Source organism: Taudactylus pleione, unplaced genomic scaffold (assembly GCF_031769625.1).
Source record: "Taudactylus pleione unplaced genomic scaffold, aTauple2 ptg000571l, whole genome shotgun sequence".
Classification (NCBI taxonomy): Eukaryota; Metazoa; Chordata; class Amphibia; order Anura; family Myobatrachidae; genus Taudactylus; species Taudactylus pleione.
This window is the reverse complement of record NW_028284973.1, coordinates 5,664,113-5,686,638: the sequence shown is the minus strand read 5'-3', so window position 1 is coordinate 5,686,638 and position 22,526 is coordinate 5,664,113. Positions and strand designations below refer to the sequence as shown.

General features: G+C 45.5%; 2 protein-coding genes across 3 annotated transcripts in view; one reads left to right on the top strand and one right to left on the bottom strand.

Moving 5' to 3' along the window:
• Positions 1–8,406, bottom strand: part of LRRC72 (leucine rich repeat containing 72) — a 35,367-nt gene extending 26,961 nt beyond the window's left edge. The window contains exons 1-2 of the mRNA XM_088453102.1: positions 8,369–8,406; positions 1,644–1,717 (exon numbers count right to left, since the gene is read on the bottom strand). Coding sequence (XP_088309228.1) covers positions 1,644–1,717; positions 8,369–8,380 — 86 coding nt within the window. The 5' untranslated portion in view covers positions 8,381–8,406. The remainder of the gene's footprint in view (positions 1–1,643; positions 1,718–8,368) is intronic.
• A 64-nt stretch (positions 8,407–8,470) lies between these two features.
• On the top strand, positions 8,471–20,392 carry SYF2 (SYF2 pre-mRNA splicing factor). Of its 2 annotated transcripts, none has more exons than XM_088453105.1 (7): positions 8,471–8,606; positions 10,619–10,720; positions 11,905–12,030; positions 12,958–13,075; positions 14,684–14,774; positions 18,770–18,868; positions 20,111–20,392. In XM_088453105.1, the coding sequence occupies exons 1-7, from the start codon at positions 8,556–8,558 to the stop codon at positions 20,274–20,276; spliced, it is 753 nt and encodes a 250-aa protein (XP_088309231.1). In that variant the 5' UTR covers positions 8,471–8,555; the 3' UTR covers positions 20,277–20,392. The 2 variants fall into 2 exon arrangements, with proteins under 2 accessions (XP_088309231.1, XP_088309229.1); XM_088453103.1 differs by having other exon boundaries at positions 11,851–12,030.
• The last annotated feature ends 2,134 nt before the right edge of the window (positions 20,393–22,526 follow it).

Here is a 22,526-nt window from a genome sequence, read left to right as displayed (position 1 = left end):
GGAGATACACAGATGATGGGGCTGTGAAACACAAGGGATGATGCTGAGAGACACAGGATGGGGATGAGGCTGAGAGTCACAGGGAGGGTGAGGCTGATAGACATGGGCGGTGAGGCTAAGGAACACGGGGTGCGGCTGAGGGACACAGAGGATGAGGCTGAGGGACACAATGAGGGTGAGTTGAGAGACACTAGGGGATATGAGGCTGGATACACAGGGATTGTGCTGGGAAGACATGGCAGAGATAGTGCTGGGGAGACACGGTAGGAATGGTGCTGATGAGGCTTGAGAGACACTGGCGAGGATGAGGCTGGAGAGATTGGAATATAAAGTTGAAGACACATAGGGCGGATGTGCCAATGGCCGACCAGCCTGTACCTACCGAGGAGGGATGGGGGAACCCAAAATCATGAGTGCCGGGCCCCAAGATTTCTATTGCTGTCCCTGTGAAGAACCCTGTTCCTTTCAAAATATAAGTCTCAGTCTGTCTCTTCCTGCTGCCTCCATTCCCTTCTTACATTATGTCACTGCCACTGTAAAATGCAGCCCCCATCTCCTGAAATACTTTGTGCTGCTGGGTCCCTGTTCCTTCTACTATATAACTCTCTGTCTGTGGTTTCCTACTACCTTCATTCCGCTCCTCACATCATGTCACTGCCTTTGTCACATGCATATCTCCGAACATTGCAAAATTGGGACCCGAGCCACAGTGCCCTTTCCCATAGTGCCCTTATATCCAGTGCCAGAGCAGGACTACCTGGTGCCCTGTGCAGGCCCCTCCCCCAACACATGATGTCACATGAGGGGACGGGGTCACCAGCAGGAGAAAGTGTAGAGCTGCCCAGACACTCAGTGCGGCTCCACACACTGCAGAGGGGTGTGCCCAGAGTGTCCTTTGGACGCTCCAAGCTCAGTGCTACTGACTGCAGGATGCTGTGCCAGGCACTCTGCTAGCCAAATGCAGGGGCTGTGCGGCAATGACGGTGATGCACAAAGGTATCACTGCTCGCACACCCGTCCCTATGACCCTGCAAATGCCTGTTACTCGGAATTCGTCTAGACACAGTGGGGTAGTTGTATTAACTGTCGATATGGTGAAGAAGTGGTATCAGCGCACGTTATGTGCTCTGATACCGCTTCTCCCCCATGTATTATTGTGGGGCTGGGCGGTAAATGACAGGGGCGCTATGCACCCCTGTCATTATTAGCGCTGCTATCTACAACATAGCAGCGGCGATATGAAGGGCAATGTATGAACAGTATGGAGTTGCACTGACCTTTCTGACAACTGCAGCTATCGATATCGACAGCTGCAACTGTCATTGCCCTATCACCACAGCAGGGACAACACTGTCCATGCTGCGGCGGCTGCCGGCTCCGGGGGCTGCACACTGGATGTGCTGTGTACTCAGGTAGGGATCGCCGGAGGGGGAAGCTTTCACTCCCACACTCCGGTGGGTGAGATGTTCTTACATCTCATCGTTACTGATTCCTGCTTCGTCTAGGTAAAGAGGGGAAGCAGGAAGAGTTACAGCGGGGCGATCTGAGCCGCTATAATACATCTCCCCCAGAATATCATGTAATTAACTTATACACACAGGTGGATGATGATATAATAATTACTGTATAGCAGATATACTTACTTTCTGCCTAGGTACAGCTCAGATACATCAGAGTCCGTCTTGTACGCACATTTCTGTATCTGTTCTTCTATCACCTGTATCAATATATTTATATACTTGTTTATTGCTGTACATACAGACAGTACATAGCCCTTACTTTAGCCTCTTTCTTCTTATTTAATGCTGTTTGGATACATTTTGTTATAAGGAACATGTATGAAACAGTTGTAGCCCCAAAAAAGTACAAAAACATATATAAAATTGTGACCAAAAACGTGTCGTTTTTCTTCTATTTAGTGTCAGATGTACAGTAGCGGTCAGTCTGTGATATACATATAGGAGCCAGCGTGATCTATAAAGTATATTCCACCATCGGCATCAAAGGAAATGACGGCAACAGCAATTTGTAGGCGCATCGGCCACCTGGCTGCTGGGATTTGCTCTATTACCATAACAGTGCTATCATGGTAGCAGCTGCGATAACAATACCGTAGGACCTTGAATCACCCCCTATTTGCATTACATGTAGAACGTTGTATATATATGTGACTTTAGTTGAGTTGTTTGGACTTAAAACATTTTTTTAAATACATTTATTTGTGCTTTTTTATATATATTTTTTGAGAACTGTGATCCCCAGGGTGCAGTCATGTAGTCTACATTCATCATGTCAACAGCGAAGAATTATTGACAATTATGATATCAGCATGGTTAAAATGGCAAAATCATAAAAGGTTGATACCTGGGAAATGTCGACATGGACAGAATGTCGTGTCATTAGGGTTACCGTTAGGGATAGACTCACATTAAAAACACAGTGTCGACATTGTGACCATGTCGACATGATGAATGTCAACATAATATACCAAACCCATCCTCCACGGGGTCACTGCTCCATGGGAGCTATAATGTGACTGCTAGTGCGTCACAGCAATGACTAAGGCTGGGAGAACATGATCAGGCTGCAGTGTCCAGGGAGAAGGAAAACTCTGGAGAAGATAGGGATGGTACATAACATGATGAGGTACAGCAAGCACAGACAACCTGGAAGCGCACATGCACCTATACCAAGAGATGAAGCATAACATGTAAGAAGTCGTGATTTTACGGCAATACTAAGTGGTATGCGGTGGCGTATCTAGGATAGGTGCAGGGGGTGCGTTGCACACGGGCTCCCGAATCAAGGAGGGCCCACACCGCTCACTCTGCACTCACTAATGGTGTCTGATATGTCCATGTGTAATATGTCCATGTGTAGTAAACTCTGGGACTTCTCCCAATGAGGGAGGCGCCGGGCTGGAGAGGCGCTGCCGCCCTTCTCCATTTACCAGCGCCCGGAAGCTCCCTCCCTTTAGCCGGAGGCAGGAATTCGTTACTGAGCCTCGCCTTCCGGCTCCCGCAGTGTGTGTAGGGAGAGAAGTCATAACATCTAGAAGTGCCCCTTTATAAAAAATGGGCGGGAGTGCGCACATTCATAGTTTGCAGGGGGGCGCTGAACGCCCTAGAACCGGGCCTGTAAAGGCACATTTTTATTTGGTCTTCATTTTTTATATGCCTATTGTTTTAAATGAGAACAAATAGAATACAGCAGAAGAATAAGAGGACACGTTCAGTATAAAGTACATCAGTAATGATGACACATGACTTGTGGGAAATACCCGTACACAACAAAGATCAAAGTCAACATAGAATATACGTAAAATAAAAAACATGAAACAGAAGTGACCAACTGCAAATCTCAAACAGGAGACTTGAAAGCCTCTGTCTGAGGGCCTGATTCAGCAAGGAACGCACGGATGCAGACGCACGCACCCGGCAGCTGCGAGAGTATGCCAATGAATGCATACGCACGGCAATCGCAGCACAAAGATGCAGATGCCCAGCACTACATAATGCCGCCCCCTTTACCGTCCGCCGACGTCCGTACTGATGCGCAAGGCTGATAAAACATCGGGAACATCGAGTAACATCGGAGCAGCACGCAGACTAAAGGTCGACCTGACCCTGCCGCAGGAGTTGACAGACTTCCTGCACGCAGAGGGATGCCAGGCTGCATACACGCCCCTGTAACGGGGTGCGAACGCACTGGCACGCCTGAGTTCGGGCGACCAATCCCCGTCTCCACCCACAAACGGCACTTCCTGTCAATCACTTTTCCCTGGGTCTGCGTATTCACTGCACTCGCTTTTGCAGACGCAGTGAGCGGTTCGCGCACGTGCACTGCAACCCAGACACATGCGCAGACTGCAAACATCGGCCGATTGCGTGCGCCTGCATCCGTGCGTTCCTTGCTGATTCAGGCCCTGAGTCACAAGCAGCAGCGCACCCAGCCATATTCCACATGTGGCTATATTGCTAACGAAATGCTAATGTAACAATATGTATGTCTTGATGTGTTCGCATCGTGCCATCCGCTAGTGCGCAGCCACCATTACCAATGTCGCCATTTACACCTACCCTATGCTGGGTGCAAGAGATCCGTCTGACATAGAATACACACGACTCCGGACAGGGCACAACTGTGGCTAAACGCCCACAACAGTTCCGCGGGATGGTGCTCTTACATGTCTCCGTCCCCATTATATGTACGGAGAGAAACAACCGACATCCATTCAACTCGGAATCGGCCGGAGATAGGAACGAACAGGTCAGGATAAGTTCTCATGTTCATCATTTTAACAAACAGTCCAATGTGAAAATCTCGTAGCAGATGATCCCATCATGATCCCAAAATAAAACTTTGGGGATTTATTAAGATCAGTGTGAACAATTTTTTAGATTTTTTTTTTATTTTGAATTATTTTTAAAACTTGGCTTTTTTGAGAATTTGAATTTGTTTAATTTTTCATTTTTATTGAAACATACTGCTGTGTTATATATCATATGAAAGCCCATAAAAAGAGGTTTAAAATTAGACCTTGTCCAACTCTCTAGCTCAATTAGTAGCGTTCCCGCTAGACTGTTTTAGCGGGGCACCGCGCCCTGCCCAATTTCAAAAGGACAGAATGCGCCCTGCCCTTTTGACGGCGTCCCGCTAAAACAACATGGCGGGTGCCGTCCCCACCTGCAGGCCGCAGTGTCCCGCGGTTTGCGGTGAAGCGATCACCGCCAGTAAATAGATGCCAGACCTAGCGTGTACAATAAATTAGGGGAGCTGAAAATGCAAGTTAAAAAAAATGTAATAGCAAATTGTTTGTTAACAAAATTGCATCTTTAAAGGCATATCACTTCAAGCCAGTGTACTCATCAGCCTAAGATATGGGGGTTCTCTTTACAACCATGGCAGCATTTATTCTACCAAACTTAACTGAAATTAGAGATTGTGAGGTGGAATTTTTTTCGAAAATTGTGTTGATTTGATGTGGAATGACCCAGCCATGTTATCTGCGTACTGGATCGCAGACCCGCCCTGAAACCGGTTGCGACAAGCCTGCGTTTTTGCCTCCACTCCCCCTAACTGTCTATTTTCAGACCAATCTCCTGCACCAGTGATAGTGCTGGTGTAAGTATGCACTAATAATGATGACAGCTACTTAAGCAAAAATATTAATAGTGTCACATAGACACTTGTAACTTCACATTTAAAAGTTCTATGCAAGCAAGTGGGTGTAATTACAGTCGACTTGCATCCAACTCTGAATGGGCTGCAGGCTTTGCTAAACATCCGTCTATGAAACTTATAGCCATAAATACACATTTCCATCTGTTTATGGATGTTAATAATAATAAAACTTTATTAGTGTAATGCTGCATACACATACACACGGTACAACTTTCATATGGACGATATGAATGATAACGATATCGTTCATCGTTAAATCCTTCATATCGTTAATTTTTATGCTGCCAAAGATCGACCAACGATGCGCGTTCCCGCATGGACGATAATGATATTGATAATCGTCCATGCATGCAGGCCAACCTGGACATATCTATCAGTGCCTGCATGAGGGAATGGTCGCTGGTCGTGGGTGATATTGTTGATGTGTGGATGAACGATATTCAACCAATACACCGGGAAATTCAAGGGAGATCGTTCAGCTATATCGATCGCTGAACAGAACGTCCTGTGTGTATGCAGCATAAAACTAGTGCTCAGTGCTTTGTGATCTGACTTTTTTTGCAGCAGCAGTTTTATTGTATTTGCATAAATGGGTGTTTTTGATTCTTTTTCATCCAATCAGACGCTGGCTGCATCCGTCATTATCATCATCATCATCAGTGCAGAGCTTACACCAGGATTTAGCATCCGCATATCAGGCAAACGTGATTGCATCTGTTTGTTGGACATTTCTGTCACAATTTGCAATGACACATTAACATTGCTCCTTTACTGTACTTTGGCCGCGTCTACACTCCCATTCCAGCTCCCACACAGGCCTCCCTGCCCCAACCCGCTAGTGGCGCACATTATACCTTAATAAAGGCTGACACTACCCCTAAATCTAACCCCTAACGCTACTTCTAAACCTGGCTCTAACGCAGGGGAGTAGCGAGGGCGGTTCCAGTGGAGCATGAGCTCCGGGCGCCAAAATGGACAGAGGCATCCAGGGTTCCGGAATTCAGGGGGTGCTGCACAGTATAACGGCCGCCTGTTAGTTTTATATCGGTTTGTTTGCTCTATAGCCTAAATAAGTCACGGATCAGAGATCCGTTTCTACATTTCATGCTCCTCAAGCTGCCCAGATTGTCTCCCCTCCAGCCCTCCCTCCTCTGTGATCATCTTCTGTCACCTCCACTTTCCTGTCAGATTGATTATATTTCTCACTTCTTTAATTCCCTCCCCTCTCTACCCTGTGATTGTGTTTTCCCCTCCCTACTCCTTTCTTATTGGCTTCTGTCACCACCCTCTCTCTGATCGACTCTTTGCCCCTCCTCTCTCCTTTCTTATAGGCTTCTGTCAACACCCCTCTCCGCTCCTTTTCTTATTGGCTTCTGTCACTTCCCCTTCCCTGTCAGATTGATTACATTCACTTCTCACCTCTTTAATTCCCTCCCCTCTCTACCATGGGATCAGCTCTTTGCCCCTCCCCTTTCTTATTGGCTTCTGTCACCACCCCTCTCCGGTCCTTTTCCTATTGGCTTCTATCACCACCCCTCTCTGATCGACTCCTTGCCCCATCTCTCTCCTTTCTTATTGGCTTCTGTCACCACCCCTCTCCGATCCTTTTCTTATTGGCTTCTGTCACTGGCCCTCTCTGCCTCTCTGATTGGCTTTGCCCATCCCCTCCTTTCTTATTGGCTTCCTTCTCTGATCGACGCTTTGCCCCTCCCCTCTCCTTTTTTATTTGCTTATGTCACCACCCCTCTCTGATCGACTCTTTGTCCCTAATCTCTCCTTTCTTATTGGCTTCTGTCACCACCCCTCTCTGCTCCTTTTCTTATTGGCTTCTGTCACTGGCCCTCTCTGATTAACACTTTCCTCTCTGAACCCCTCCCTCCTTCTCTCCTCATTCAGCCATTGTGCTTCAATGGACTTAAAAGTGACACATCTGAGGTACAATCCTAAACTTAAATTTTAAGGTGTGAGTTTATAAAAAAGTCACCGCTTTGCTATTTAAAGTAAGGAGGGTGATACTGCAACTGTTTGCTGTTTTGTTTTTCTCTTCATTTCAGTATACCCCCGCAGGCTGGCCATACCCCACTGGCACAGTTCAGTAAAGGGAAGGGGGCGCCATGACGTGCACTTTCTCCGGGCGCCATGGTTCCACGCTACTCCTCTGCTCTAATGTTACCCCAAACTTTAATCCTTAACCCTAATGTGACCTCTATCCCCTAAACCTAACCAAAAACCTCTAACGCTAAAGTCGACATTTTAACCATGTGAACATCATAACTATCGACATTGACACTAGGTACACACGGTATGATGTGTACCCACCGATGTGACCGACGATCCGAGAGTAGACATATCGGGCGGTCCCAACAAATGGGGTGATCCGATGCCCGACCGCCCGATATGCCACCCCCAGATAGCGCTGCCTGGTATCGTCAGTCAATTCGTCAGATCTTTTGAGCATGCAGAAAGATCAGGCGAAGCGACGGACGACCCCACGGGAGTGTGCAATGCATGATATCGTGCATACACACGGAACGATATTGCTGAATTATCGTTCCAATCCGTCGGATCGTGTGCAATATCGTTCCGTGTGTAGGGGCCTTAAGAATGACAAAATACTGTAGTGACCTTCGACTATATGACTGTACTCTATACAAAATATATATAATGGTTATAGATAGGTTGTTGCCCAGTGTTATCCCCCATTATGTATCATCCTGTGATATTACTTTACCCAACACATGATTCATGTATCAAGCCTGTGCGGGGAATTAAATTGTCGGGGTAAGGGTGCAAATTGCGGTTGCTGCTGCGTTTAAACGCCATCAATGGCAGTCCATCTCACACCCTCCGCCAGGCCAAGCGAATGCCTGATTCCCGCAAAAGTGTTTGCTAACTTATGGGGTAGTGAACACTTTTGTGCAAGATCCCGCTGCCGTAAAGCGCAGCAGCTGCCGCACAGATTCGGTCGGGCAAATGGATTCGCCCTTGAGTCCCCACCTTATAGAGATAAATGGAGAGTGACAAAGAACCAACCAATCAGCACAACTGTCATTTATCAAACAAAGCCCGTAACATGACAATGAGGAGCTGATTGGCTGGTACTTTATCTCTCTCTAAGGCTTAGTACATCTCCCCCTCAGGCAGATGCTAAATATCATACAGTCACTACAGAGGTAGAACTCACCTCGGCCGCCATCTTGGCTTCCTGTGTTGCTAGGAGACGGCGGGAGCGCGCAGCCTGTTTAATTAGCTGTAGTCTCTTGGTAACGGCATTGGGACGGGGCGAAGCCGGAAGTGCGTCATACGCAGGGAAGGGCAGTTGCTGCGTTTGTAGTGAAGCTCAAGTGAGGGCGGAAGTGTTTGTGGTTTCGATGATGATGGCGGCCGCTGATGCCTCAGAGGTGCTGGGAGAGAGAGAGCAGGTAATTACGCCTGTGGCACAGCACTAGTGCCTGCCATAGTGAGCTGGGACTTGTGGTACGCACCAGAGCTTGCCATGGCGAGCTGGGACTTGTGGTGCTGCACCAGAGCCTGCTGTGGAGATCTGGCGCTTGTGGTACCACAGCAGAGCTTATCATTGCATGCTGGGCTTTGTGGTGCTACATCAGATCTTGTCATGGCATGCTGACACTTGTAGTACCCCATCAGAGCCTGCCAAGGTGAGCTACGACTTCTGGTTTCATACCAGAGCTTGTCATGGTGTGCTGATACTCGTGCAGGGGCGTATCTATAATGTGTGCAGGTTGTGTGGGGAACACGGGCCCCTGCACCCATAATATTACTTACCTCCGGAGTCACACGTCGGCGCTGGCGTCCGGTGCTGTAAAACGCCCGGCCATTTTCCCGGTGACCTGTGCATACACTATAGACTCTGGGCACACTTTAGTGCCCAGAGTCTATAACTCCGGCGCTGGCCGCGCACAGCTTAGTGCGCCGCCGGGCGGAGAGGAGGGAGCCCATGTCGGAGACTGCACACGGGCCCCCTCCTCTCTAGAAACGTCCCTGTACTCATGATACTAGAGCAGAGTTTGTCATTGTTTGCTGGTACTTGTAGTACTACATAGTTAGCTGGTGGTACCACAACAGAATTTGTCATCTTTTTTTTCCACCCAGCCAGAATACACCGCAGTATTTTTAAATGGCCAATTAAGCTGTGCTGGTTTATTTCTTTATATGTTTGCTGTACTCTGTGCATATTTATATCTAATACTAATCTTTTGTTTCTGTCTTGCCTAATGCATGGCCCGATTCCTCGTTCTGCCGACGCCAAGCTGATTGGCGAGCAAAATGGCAAATCGCGGACATCGATGATCGTGGAAATTCAACATGTGAAAAAATTCCACGACTTGCCGATTCCGACCATTTTCAGGTCGGGACTGGGGAATCAATATTGTCCAACGTGTTGACTCTCTCCAATTCTCAGACGTCGGCAGAACGGGGAATTGGAGCAATCCATCTCAGATGTCTGGGGCCCATAAATCTGTCATGTGTTGCCCCAATTCCCTGTTTTGTCAGGGAATCGGGGAAATATAAGAGTGTTGGAAATCCTCAATTCACCGAACCCGACTAAATAATGATCGGGATCGGCAAGTCAGAGATTTTCATAATGCTGTTCTTCCCCGTTTCACCAACGGAACATCGATGGCATTGGAACCGGGAATCTGGGCTGTAGATGTATGCCTCTTATATGTTTTGGAAGGGACTCACTTGATTGTAGCAAAGAGATAAATATATTATATGTCCATGTTAAGTGTACACAGACACTGGGGTATATTTACTAAGCCTAGGATGGAGATAAAGTACCAGTCAATCAGCTCCTAACTGCCATGTCACAGGCTGTATTTGAAAAATTGCAGTTAGGAGCCGATTGGCCGGAACTTTATCTTTGTTCACTTTATCTCCATCCATGGAGATAGAATCAGATCAAGATGAATATGGCTTTTGGCCGACAACGCAAAGTTGCTCTTTCAGGTTATCCAATGGTTCCCTGACCACATTGTAGCTATAAACGGACATTAATTTTCACAGCTTGTTTGTGAAGTGCGGAACTTCTCCTACAATGAAGCTGCTGGCTTATTTTATTTTTTTTTGCTCTTATTTGACCATTATGGCTGCAAAGCTATTTGCAGGGGAGAGCTGTTTGGCCTGCAGTGTAAAGCCGGGTACACACTAGACGACATGTCGTCCGATCCGGCGGAATGGGGAATCGCGATAGACCGAGCATAAGGTTCCTTGATATCCTGACTGTGATATTCTATTATAGCAAGGTGTGATTTGCTTGAGTAATAACACAGGGGCGCATTGCTTAGCAATATATATGGCTGCCTCACAACGCTGATGTCATGGGTTAGCGTCGTGTTTGTGTGGATTTGCTCTGATCTCCTCCCACAGCTCCAGTGGTTTCGTCAGTATCTTGTTCATGTATCATTTGTAGGTGTCCTCTGATGAAGAGTCGCCCTCCACATCCGCAGAAGATCTGGCAGCGCAGAAACGAGAAGAACGATTAAGGAAGTTTAGAGAACTTCACTTAAAAAGGGTAAGAGAACCCCATAGATTGCCGTAAAGCACAAGGTCGTTGTATGATATGTCGACATTGTAGCATGTCAATTGTCAAAATGTTGACATAGCATGCTTCACTATTTCATCCTAACCCTAAAGCTAGCACTAAACTGCGGTGTCAAATTTTGATTGTTGACGTGCACCATGTTGACATTTCTGTATGTCGACACGGTACATGTTGACATTCTGACCGGTTTCCCAGCACAGTGACACTTGTATTGTTCCAGTGATCTGATAACAGAAGAGGGCAGAGGGCGATACTGTAACAGATATCGGATAAGTGGGGGAGAGCTATATGAAACACTGGTGATTGGTTAATAAAGAGTGGAGGTTGACAACATTTGGATAACCCCTTTTAACTAAATAAAAAATATTCCGGTTGTTTGTCACAAGGATAACGCAGGGAACAGTCATGTATCTGCTTGGCAGGATAGATGTACTTCCTATAATTGAGGGCAAACATCACTCAGTCTTATTTAGGGTATCCGGTCTAAAGATCTACAGTAAAAATGTCTTGATAGACACCAGATGTTAGACGGTCAAAAGGTCGACATGTAAGAAGGTCGACAGATACAAATGGTCAACAGGGTCAAAAGGTTGACATGAAAATAGTCGACACTTGATTTTTAAAAAATTATTATTATTTTGTTGGTTAGGCACTTACCGGAAGGTTAGGGTTAGGCCCTTACCCCAACGGTTAGGCATTTACCCCAACAGTTAGGGTTAGGCATTTACCCCAACAGTTAGGGTTAGGCACTTACCGGGAGTTTAGGGTTAGGCATTTACCCCAACGGTTAGGGTTAGGCACCAGGAGGGAGGGTTAGGCACTAGAAGGGACGGTAAGGGTCAGGCACCTACCCCCATGGTTAGGGTTAGGCACTAAGGGGAGGGTTAGGGTGAAGATTAGGGTTAGAGAAAAAAGTGTTGACCATATGTATGTCAACCTTTTGACCCTGTCGACCATTTGTACCTGCCAACCTTCTTACATATCGACCTTTAGTGTGTTGACCTTTTGTCCGTCGACCTATTGCCTGTCTAACATCTGTTGTCTATCTAGACATTGTCTATCTTTTTACTGTAGATCTTTCAATCCATAACCTTATTTAGTTAGCAGTGCTGGGAGAACTAATGCAAACCGTAACAGCGGCTCCTGTTGTGCAGAACGAAGCGTCCAATTTAAACCGCAGGGAGCTCTTGGAGGAAGAAAAGCGGCAGAAGTTACCGAGTAATTGGGAGGCGCGGAAAGCTCGGGCGGAATGGGAGCTAAAGGAGAACGAAAAGAAAAAAGTGAGTTCATGGAAAAATTTGGAAATCCTTTCCCATTGTTCCTTCACAAAAAACAAAAACTTTTATGATCGTTTAACTTTAAAGTGTCCATTTAAATACGGCCGCTCAGCCGGCATTTATATACATAGGCTGTCCTGAGACCTGATTTGCTTCTGTTCATGTGATGTCTTTAAAAAGGTTATATTTCCGGTTATCCTCCAATCTCTGGGGTTGGGGAGGCGTTTAAGTCGCCTGCTGCTCTTAAATGCGGCTAAACCCGAGAAACGAAAGCACTTATTGTATTGTATGAGGTGTCCTGTCCCTACACATGATTAGTGGGTGGTTTGATTTAGTTTTGCAATCTTGGTCTCAGATGGCTGGCAGCTATGATGATGGTAATGTTCCATATACATCATGTGTTTTTTAAAATCGTGAGTTGTAACCCAGCCCAAAAAGTGCTAATCTGTCTGCTGCCTGACTCCAGGGGGGAAGTTTGCCCATGGCTTTGGGAGCCAATCATGGCCTGACCTCATATTTAAACAATCTCCATATTCTTTGGCCGGCTGTGTGTTTCATATTAGCACCTGTTGCTTATTATATGCTTACATGGGAGAGGCTGAGATACCCTGCATGACTATCTAGATTAGATTAAAGGTGGGCAAGTAGCGCCCACCCCCCAGCTGTTGTAGAACTATACATCCCAGCATGCCCTGCCACAGTTTTGCTATTTGGCCATGCTAAAAATTGTTGCAAGGCATGCTGGAATTTGTAGTTCAACCGCTGGAGCACCGCTTATTGCCCAGTGTAGATGACAAGTCTGTAGGGCTCCCCCGCCAACCGCAGCATTGATGACCCGCTAGGTTGTTGTTGACCCCAATGTTCAGTCTGTGCAGCTAACACTCACTGCCGTACTAATGAGCTGACGCCACTCTATGTAATCTGTGCTAGGAATGTGAGGCTAATGGGGTGGATTATCACAGAGCAAAGGTACTGGAGATCAGTGCGGAGGATGCAGAGAGATGGGAGAGGAAGAAGAAGAGAAAGAACCCAGATAATGGCTTCTCAGGTATGTTATCACCACCACCTATCTCCTGACTGTTCCTGATGTGTTGTCCGTACTCCTTTCTGGACTTGAGAAGGAGATGAGTTTTGAGTCGTTAGGACGTATGCATTATCTGATAAAGGGGCCGGGTATAGTACTATATCCTATTGTACTCTGGAGTCAGCGTAGCCGCCTGCGCTCAGTGACATCACACAACCCTGAGCGCTGCAGGATCTCTGCTTTTGCAAAAAGATAATCCTGTTTGAGCAGGAAACCTCTATGTAGGTGTCGCTTAATGACCGGGATAACGGCTTCAGAACATATTGCACAACAAAAGTTGCTGCCTAAAAAGGTTGGAAACAAAATAACTCAGATTAACAGGGAAAAAGGGCCCGAAATATCGAATCTGGGGGACCGATTCAGCACGGATCGCAATTGCGAAGCGCACGCAGACAGCCGATTGTTGCGTGATGTACATGCATCGCCGTGCGTGAAGGCACCACTGCGATCATGCAGACCACAGAGACCCGTCGCAGAGTGATTGACAGCAAAAGAGCGTATAGTGGTGGTCAGCGAAACGCAGACGTGCTATTGGGTTTGAACACCATTTCTTGGGCGTGCATAAATTAGCCACAGCTATTTCCTACGCAGCCTGAGTACTCTCTGCGTGCGAGGAGGCTAGCAAGTACTGAGTAAGGTCAGGGCTGCTGTCATTGTGCGTGAGGCTCCGATGTTACTCGATGGTACTGATACACAGGCAGAGCTGAAAGGGCCACCGGAGGACGAGCATGAGATGGGAACGATAGCCGGTGCCATCTAGTACAGTGATTTGTAAGCAGAGTGGAGGACAGGTGCACAGATCACCGCTGAGCCAGTCCTGTTACACAGGTAAGGACCCTTCAGCAATGCAAGCTTTGGCATATTTATGTAAACTGAAATGTATTGTGCGGTTTTCTCAGTGTACTTTTATTTTGACGCAAGTTGTTAGCACATATCTGTAATATTACGTGTTATCTTGTTACAAAATATGTTTGTTTATTTTACTTTAAATGTATACCTGAATTTTCTTGGCCATAGTATCTTTGCTTGGAATATAGGTGTATTTTATGTAGTATGTATAAAACTAAAAACACTAGAGAATGTGTCACTATTAAATGTCATACATATATGTACCAATAAGGTAGAATTAGGGACTTTTTAAAGAAAAAAATCACAGATGTATTTGAGCCATTGGAATCTGTAGAATGTCGGTGTAATCGGTGTTAAAGTAGCAGCGAGCCACTTCCTTATTCCCCTGTGACTAATAAGAACATTATGTGGCTTACACCATTATTTGTACATAGAAAGCAGAGCTGCGTCCCCTTATACTAACACATGAAGATGTTCAGCTTCATTAACAACGTTTGCAGGTTTCTGAAGTCTACAAGTTTTCCAGAGTGCCCTTAACCCCTCTGGGACTTGTAGTTCCACAATATCCATGGAATTCCCATTTATTGTCCCATCTCCCGAACCTAGAATAGTAGAAATAGGAGCATGTTTATAAAGCTATACATACACCTCTCATGATTCGTGCCATCATTTACCATTTTTGCCATGTACGTCCTAATATCGGTTCATTTCTATCCTTTACAGACTATGCAGCCGCCCAGCTGCGCCAGTACCAGCGACTGACTAAGCAGATCAAACCAGACATGGAGGTCTATGAGAAGGAGCGAGAGAAATGGTAAGAGACGTCACTGTCCCTCTCCCTCCCTCCGTTACTTTTATAGACTCATGCCCTCAGTGATATCAGAATACGGGTCTTTCCCCCATGCTCTTGTGTTATAAGAGAATTCTTGCACATAATGAGGCCAGAACATGCTACAATGTAGAATTTAGAATGTAAGCTCCTCAGAGCAGGGCCCTCTACCCTCTTGTGCTTCTCCTAACTCTACCTTCACCTACTTCTTACTCTCTACTAGGGCACCTAACCCTTGGTTGCTTTGCATTGTTGCTTATCTGGGTGTTATGGTCGCGAATGTAGCAATGTATATTATCCATGCCCTGTAATGTATTGTTCTGCAAGTCACTGTAAATTAACCTATTTGTTTATGTACTATGTAAGGCGCTGCGGAACACTTGTGGCGCCATATAAATAAACGATAATAATGTTCACTACCAGTAACTGATCAGAAATTGGCAGTGTTTACAGGCATGAAAAGGCCGCTGACCCCCATCTTCATTGGTCGTGTAGGTCAGGAATATCTGTCAGTGTGCTCGGATGATCACTGCAGATGACAGTGTACTGGGTCATCATCCGTCAACCTGTAGGGGTATGTTTACTAGAGGTCTTTCTCATAGCAACCAATCAGATTCAAGCTATTATCTTGTAGAACAGTGGTCGCCAACCTTAGGTGTGAGCTACTTTAGAGAAATGAAACCTCCTGAAGAGCTACTAAAATTGTAGAAAAAAAAATCTGGTTAATAACCGAACAATTGAAAGTCACTTAATGAAATAGAAAATAACAATGTATTTAATTATTACAGTGATATTGTTGTAGTTTGTAAATAAAATTTAAGCACAGGCACATTTCACTGTTAATTACCGGCTCCAAGGAGGTACGTGCAGTAGAGGAGCAAAATATATAAACAGGGCTGCTGTGTGATTTTTCCGGCAGGGCTGGGCGGGAGTCACTTGCTCCGCCGTAGCGTAGACACCGTGGGAAGCACGTCAGGCGATTGCTGTAGAGGCTGCGGCAATCACCTGACGTGCTTCCCTGTGGCTCCACCCACGGCGTCGATGCCACGGGGTAGCACACATCAGAGGTCACTTCCTCCTAGTTGACTCGGCAGTACTGCAGCTAGGTGAGCTACTAAAATGAAGACTGCGAGGTACCGGTTGGAGACCACTGTTTTAGAAGGTGCTAGTTAAATGTTAAGTAGAACCTGATTGCTTGCTATGGGCAACATCTCCACTTTTAAAAACTCACTTTAATAAATATACCTCTAAGTGTCCTTTTGTACAAACAGATCTGGCAGAATGCAACCATGACCGTGATCTTGCCATTTAGTTTCCCCCGTGCTTCATGCATCTTAGCAACATCTTCAAAGAAGATTATCCATTCATCTTATTTACTTGCAGATAAATAGCCCAGGCGCTGGAGAGTTGAGAGGGGAAAAAAAAACTTTTTCAGATTCAATGCGGTTGTGTGAGGTAGTCACTCCCACTAGTCACAAGTCACTCCCACTAGTCACAAGTCACTCCCACTAGTCACAAGTCACTCCCACTAGTCACAAGTCACTCCCACTAGTCACAAGTCACTCCCACTAGTCACAAGTCACTCCCACTAGTCACAAGTCACTCCCACTAGTCACAAGTCACTCCCACTAGTCACAAGTCACTCCCACTAGTCACAAGTCACTCCCACTAGTCACAAGTCACTCCCACTAGTCACAAGTCACTCTCACTAGTCACTCCCACTAGTCACTAGTTACTCTCACTAGTTACTCTCACTAGTCACTCCCACTAGTCACTAGTCACTCCCACTAGTCACTAGTCACTCCCACTAGTCACTAGTCACTCCCACTAGTCACTCCCACTAGTCACTAGTCACTCTCACTAGTCACTCTCACTAGTCACTAGTCACTCCCACTAGTCACTAGTCACTCCCACTAGTCACTAGTCACTCCCACTAGTCACTAGTCACTCCCACTAGTCACTAGTCACTCCCACTAGTCACAAGTCACTCCCACTAGTCACTAGTCACTCCCACTAGTCACAAGTCACTCCCACTAGTCACAAGTCACTCCCACTAGTCACAAGTCACTCCCACTAGTCACAAGTCACTCCCACTAGTCACTCGTCACTCCCACTAGTCACTCGTCACTAGTCACAAGTCACTCTCACTAGTCACAAGTCACTCTCTAACCAGAAACGAAGAATACAGCAACCGCATATTCTGAAAAGTTATTAAAATCACTCAAACCTGTTCCAATTTAGGTAGAATAATATTAGAAATATTTAATAAAAAATAATGATGGCATTCTTGGCCTCTATGGAATATATAACCGCTCTTCTCAATGATTCTGTATTAAAATTTCACACAATTTGGACCCCTGGTATTCCATGTTTCACAGACTGCTACCTGAATTAGAGTAATGATGGTCTTCACAGGGTTGTGTAGTATATTGTTCATTGCCTTTCTCCCAAACCCCCCAATTCTTTTTTTTTTCTTGTGTTTTTTTTTTTTCTTCCCCCAACTATGATTTTTATTTGATTTCTCAGTTATGTCAGTTGTGACAATATAGATTTAAAATGTAAATCTAATAAGTTGCGTAATAATATTGATGTACTTGTTTATCAGAATTTTTTTTTTCTTTTTGGCTATGGTACTGTTGAATTTTTTATTTATTATGATAAATAAAGAGATTGAAAAAAATAAATAAAATGATGGTAAATTAAAAACATATAAACAATGTATCAAATACATATAGCAATATCTCGTATCAGCCGTGTAATAATAAAACCGTATTCAACTGAATAGTCCCAGTCAATAAAGTGATATTATATATTTAAAAGTCCCGGAATAAAGTTACTCGAATATTTAATAGTGAATGATGAGTCTTACAAGGAAGCGTCTTGGCGCTTTGTATATAGCAATGAGTAGTAGCATGTAATTGCCCGATCGCAGTTGCTGGTACGCACGCAATCGGCCGATTGTTGCGTACTGCGTATGCATCGCAGCGCGCGAACCGACCACTGCAATCGCAGTGACTACGCAGACCCATCGCAGAGTGAATGACGGGAAATGCTGTTTGTGGGTGGTGATGGGGGGGGCCGCGAAACACAGGCGTGCCAGTGCGTTTGGATCCATAGTGATGCCATACGCAACTTGAGCTCCCATAGCGTGCGATGAAGTTTAGCAATTTCTGAGTAAGGTCAGAGCTTGTGTGTGTGGCTGCGATGGTACTCCATTGTGCCGATTTGTTTCGCAGTCTTGCTAAACATTACTGATGCGTGTAAGGTAAAGTGGGCGTCCTCATGTAGTGCTGCTACGGCATATCGATCACAATGGATTTGCATACTATCGCAGTTGAACTGCTTGCGTAATCGCAGCTGCGATCGCAATAGCGATCCGTAGTGAATCAGGCCTTTTGTTGGCTATTAATTAATTAAAAAGTTGTTAGTTGGGAAGTTTGCGACACATTCATAAAAATATAATAAAACGTGTTCTAATTTTATCATCCATCCATACAATGGCCCAAGCCATGTCCTGTTACCAGTGCGACCACCACACTCAAACCACAAAAGGGATAGATTTAGAAGCATCTTTGCAAGTCTACCCCACTTATGGTTCACCTAACGGGGGTCCGTCTTAGTCTACATGGCGAATGGCGGTGGCAGCTTTGTAGCCCAAGCGGCAGTTTAACTTTAAATGAAATTGTGCTGAGATCATATAAGTCCATATTTGCTTTGGATAATTAGGGTACTACCATGTCTGAGCGCTGCATGGTTTACATAATAACGTTGCCAGCTGCTGGCTGCCTCACCAGGTAACATCTAACCAGCCTCAAAGGGAAGCAACACACGGAGGGAACTGGCTTCTATTTTCTGTATCTAATACAGATTGATTTGTACAGTGCTAACATTCTAGTAAAAATAATTGTCATTACTCTTTATTAAGTGCCAGTAATGATTTTTTGTTTTGTATTTTTTTTTTTTTTCTTCCTTAATTCTAGTGGGGAAAACTTCTACCCTACTCTAAACAGCCTTTACCATGGGACACACGTCCCATCCAAAGATGGCATAGACAGGATGGTCACCGATCTAGAAAAACAGTAAGCGCTAACATTTTTTATTTTTTTATTTTGTATGTTTCCATGACCTGTACATTTTCTATACATACTCTTGGATTTACATATATTTTCCTCCTTTTTCTGTACTCTGACTTTTAAAGTGCAACATTATGTAGGAAAGCCATATGTAAACTGCTTTGCTACTATCAGTATAGGAATTTAAAGTCTTACTTCTATTATGGGCCGTTAGAGTACTGGCGGTTCTTTGCCGTCAGCATCTACTGCGCAGTTACCACCCGCTTAGAGACAGATCATCATGGCAGCTCCTAGTATGTAAAATATTTGGGGGTAAATTCACTCAAAAATTATTTAGCTTTTTCTATATTCTGACTTAGTGGAATAATATTTGAAATGGGACTTCTGCCTGAAATTACCTGTTGAAAGCTACAAAAAGGCACTTGCTACCATTTTACAGAGAAGTTGCAAACTTTTTTTTTAGACTTTCTTGGGAGGTTGGTTGAGGTGTCAGAATTCACAAGAAAGGGCCAAGTCAATGGTTGTGGGCAGTGAAAGCTAGCACTCTCTTTCCACAGCGCCCTCTACTGTCTATGTCCAACACTGCCTATCCCCTATATTTGTAAGTTGTAGAGCAGTGGTATCAAACTTGGGCCCTCAAGCTGCAGTGGAACTAAACATCCCAGCATGCAGTGCCACAGTTTTGCTATTAGGACATGCTAAAAGTGTGGCAGGGCATGGTGGGATATGTAGTCCCACAAAAGCTGCAGGGCCCGAGTTTGACACCACTGTTGTAGAGTGTGCAAACCAGATCTAGTAGCAACTTTAATAGCGGTTACTATTCGATTCATGTTGGTATAAGTAATGCCTGATATAGGATGGCTGGAAGATACAGGGAAGGAAAAGTAGAAGTCTTACTGGAACATCTCTTAGACTTGTGCTGATCTTGTGGAAGCCCTCCAGCGGTTGGTAAATTAGGTTTCCTGTATGAGTTTAGAGTAGACTCTTGATCCTCTTCCCCAACCACTCACCCTCTTACTGGGGGGAGCTTAATTGTAAGTTATATGGGCATGAAAACCTGGCTCGTTTTCTTCTCGCACCCGATAGTGGATCGAGCAAGGTTTTCCCTCCCGTAAGTACCCACCATATGCGCAACGCACCGCAGATCCTCGCGCTTAACTGAAATCGCCCCATTATTTGATAAAAGTTGGGTTTGGCAAGATTTTAGGCTGCGTCATAACTTTCTTCACCTGCCCGTTTGTGTTGCAGGATCGAGAAGCGAGAGAAGTACAGCCGCCGCCGCGCCTACAACGACGATGCCGACATTGACTACATCAACGAGAGGAACGCCAACTTCAACAAAAAGGCGGAAAGGTTTTACGGGAAATACACGGCGGAGATCAAACAGAACCTGGAGAGAGGCACGGCCGTCTGAGTGCCTCTTACAGGGAATTACAGCGCTGTTATCCTCCCAATGCCGTCATTTTATGTGTTTCTTACAGCTTTGTACATAACGTTACACATTGTCTACAATAAATGTTATTCCTTTTAGTGGAGGAGTAAACTGTATTTTGGCTTAAAAACTAATGAACTACAAAACCCAGCATTTTTACTACTCAAAAGCTATGCGGTCCTATTGGGACATGTGGTTTAAGTTTCATAAGAAAGCTGGGGATACTTATGTGTTTCCCAACATGTAAGTGTCAGCGGCTCATGAATATTAGCCGAGGGCTCATGAATATTAGCCGGGGTATTCATCTTGAGGATCTTATTCCTATAATAAATATTACTTTAAAATATAACTACACTGTGTGTGGGTGATGGGTTCATTCTAAGTGTTATGCCCTAAACATTATGCAGGTACAAACACAAGTTCCTGCGGGCTCACAGTGAGTAATTGTGTTAGTACAGAGATTATGGTAGTTATTTTACCTGTAGGGTCTCTCAAGACCCTGGATCGGATTATATGGACACCGAATCAGTTCTGTTATAGCGGGTATATCTAGTGTTTGGGAACGTCACCACCCACAGCCTATACGAGCGTGCAGTTTGATGGCCGCGATGGTCGTGACCATCGCGGCCATCGAAACTGCGAGCCGGAGCCTGCGGTGGAGGTTTTCAACCGCAAGACCCGGAGTGATTTTGGCTCTATCAGAGCCAAAATCACTCCCACTGACATCACTAGCGATGTCAGTGGGCCGGCTTCTGACGGTAGGCGTTCCCTTGGGAACGCCCCCGTCAGGGAGGCACGCCCACCAAAGGGGGCGTGCTGTCAATCAACATCGACAGCACGCCCCCTTTGATCAGACACAACGAGCGAAGGACTTTCCTTTGCTCGTCGCGTCTGGCGCATGCGCACGACGGAGCTCCCTCCGTCGTGCGCATGCTCAGTGCAGACCATCGACCCACTTGCGAGCGGACAGCCGCTTGCGAGTGGGTCTGAATCAGGGCCTTAGTCCTCTAGATTGCTGTGTTCCTATGTCTGCGTGCAGTACAGAAATACTCTACTGCAGGACATGATCTGACCCACAAACCAAAATATTGCTGGATGCACAATCCGTGCCAACATGAAGTGTCCTCGCACTGTGATCATGTGCATGAGAGCGATTATCTGTGCTGCGCTGCGTAATTGGTGGCGCTATATGACGAAGTGATGATAATAAAATTACTTTCACCAATTATCTCCCAATCGCAGTAAATTAGTTGAGATATATATAAAAAAAAAAGTGCCGTTATTTAACTCGGGACAAGTTGGTGAAATTGGGATAAAGTTGGAAAAGCAGCAGTGTAAAGACCTGCTGCACAGTAGTCGGGTAACCTTGTATGTGTCATCCCTGCAGCATAACAGGAAAGAAGTCATGCATGTTATGGCTTTACATGGCTCATTTGGTAAATCACCTGCTTATGTCATCAGACGCTCAAATACCGCTTGGTGCATCTTTAGACACTGGCATAACTCGCACCATCAAAACTTTCACCAGCCCCATGCTAGGGGCAGATTCCGGCCTCTAATGTGAGTGATTATGTGCCTGAGATTGCAACCACTACAGCGACATTCCTGCAACATTCCCAAAACACGCCCATAAGACGGATCCACGCCCGTGTGTCTGAACAGTCACCGCCCAGGAACACCCAATACGTTTCCAATGTGTTTCACGCGGACTCTGGACGCATGTGCACTAACAGACACGCGCAGAAGAAATATCGCTCATCTGCATCCCGCCCTGTATAGCAGTGGTTCTCAAACTCTGTCCTCAGGACCCCACACAGGTTAAGGTCCCCGTACATCAGAGATGGATTGCAGCAATCGTGCAATTTGCAATCGATTGTGTATAAAAATCTGCAATGTATGGGCTTCACAGATCGCAGATTGCAACCAAAAAGTGATTGGAATTGTTTAATCAGATTGTCCAACATGTTGGATTTCACAGATCGATTGGGGCTGTAGATTGCTAGTGTATGGACATGATCAGCAGATTTGCAGACCGTTTCTAGCAAAATGATGGGCCTTTCAAGATTGCTAGATCTGTGTTTGCTGCAATCGATCTGCAAATCCCTGAAAAAGATCTGTAGTGTATGGGTGCAGATTGCTTGATTGGGAAATCCTAAGATCGGGCAATAAATATTCTAATTGTTCAATTGTGGTTTTCAGATTGCTGATGTATGGGGGCCTTTACATTTTCCA

Coding starts and splice junctions, on each gene's coding strand:
- SYF2 (XM_088453103.1), top strand. CDS start 8,556: ATGATGATGGCGGCCGCTGATGCCTCAGAGGTGCTGGGAGAGAGAGAG. Junction 10,721..11,850: donor GAGAACTTCACTTAAAAAGG/GTAAGAGAACCC, acceptor AACCTTATTTAG/TTAGCAGTGCTGGGAGAACT. Junction 18,869..20,110: donor GTCACCGATCTAGAAAAACA/GTAAGCGCTAAC, acceptor TTTGTGTTGCAG/GATCGAGAAGCGAGAGAAGT.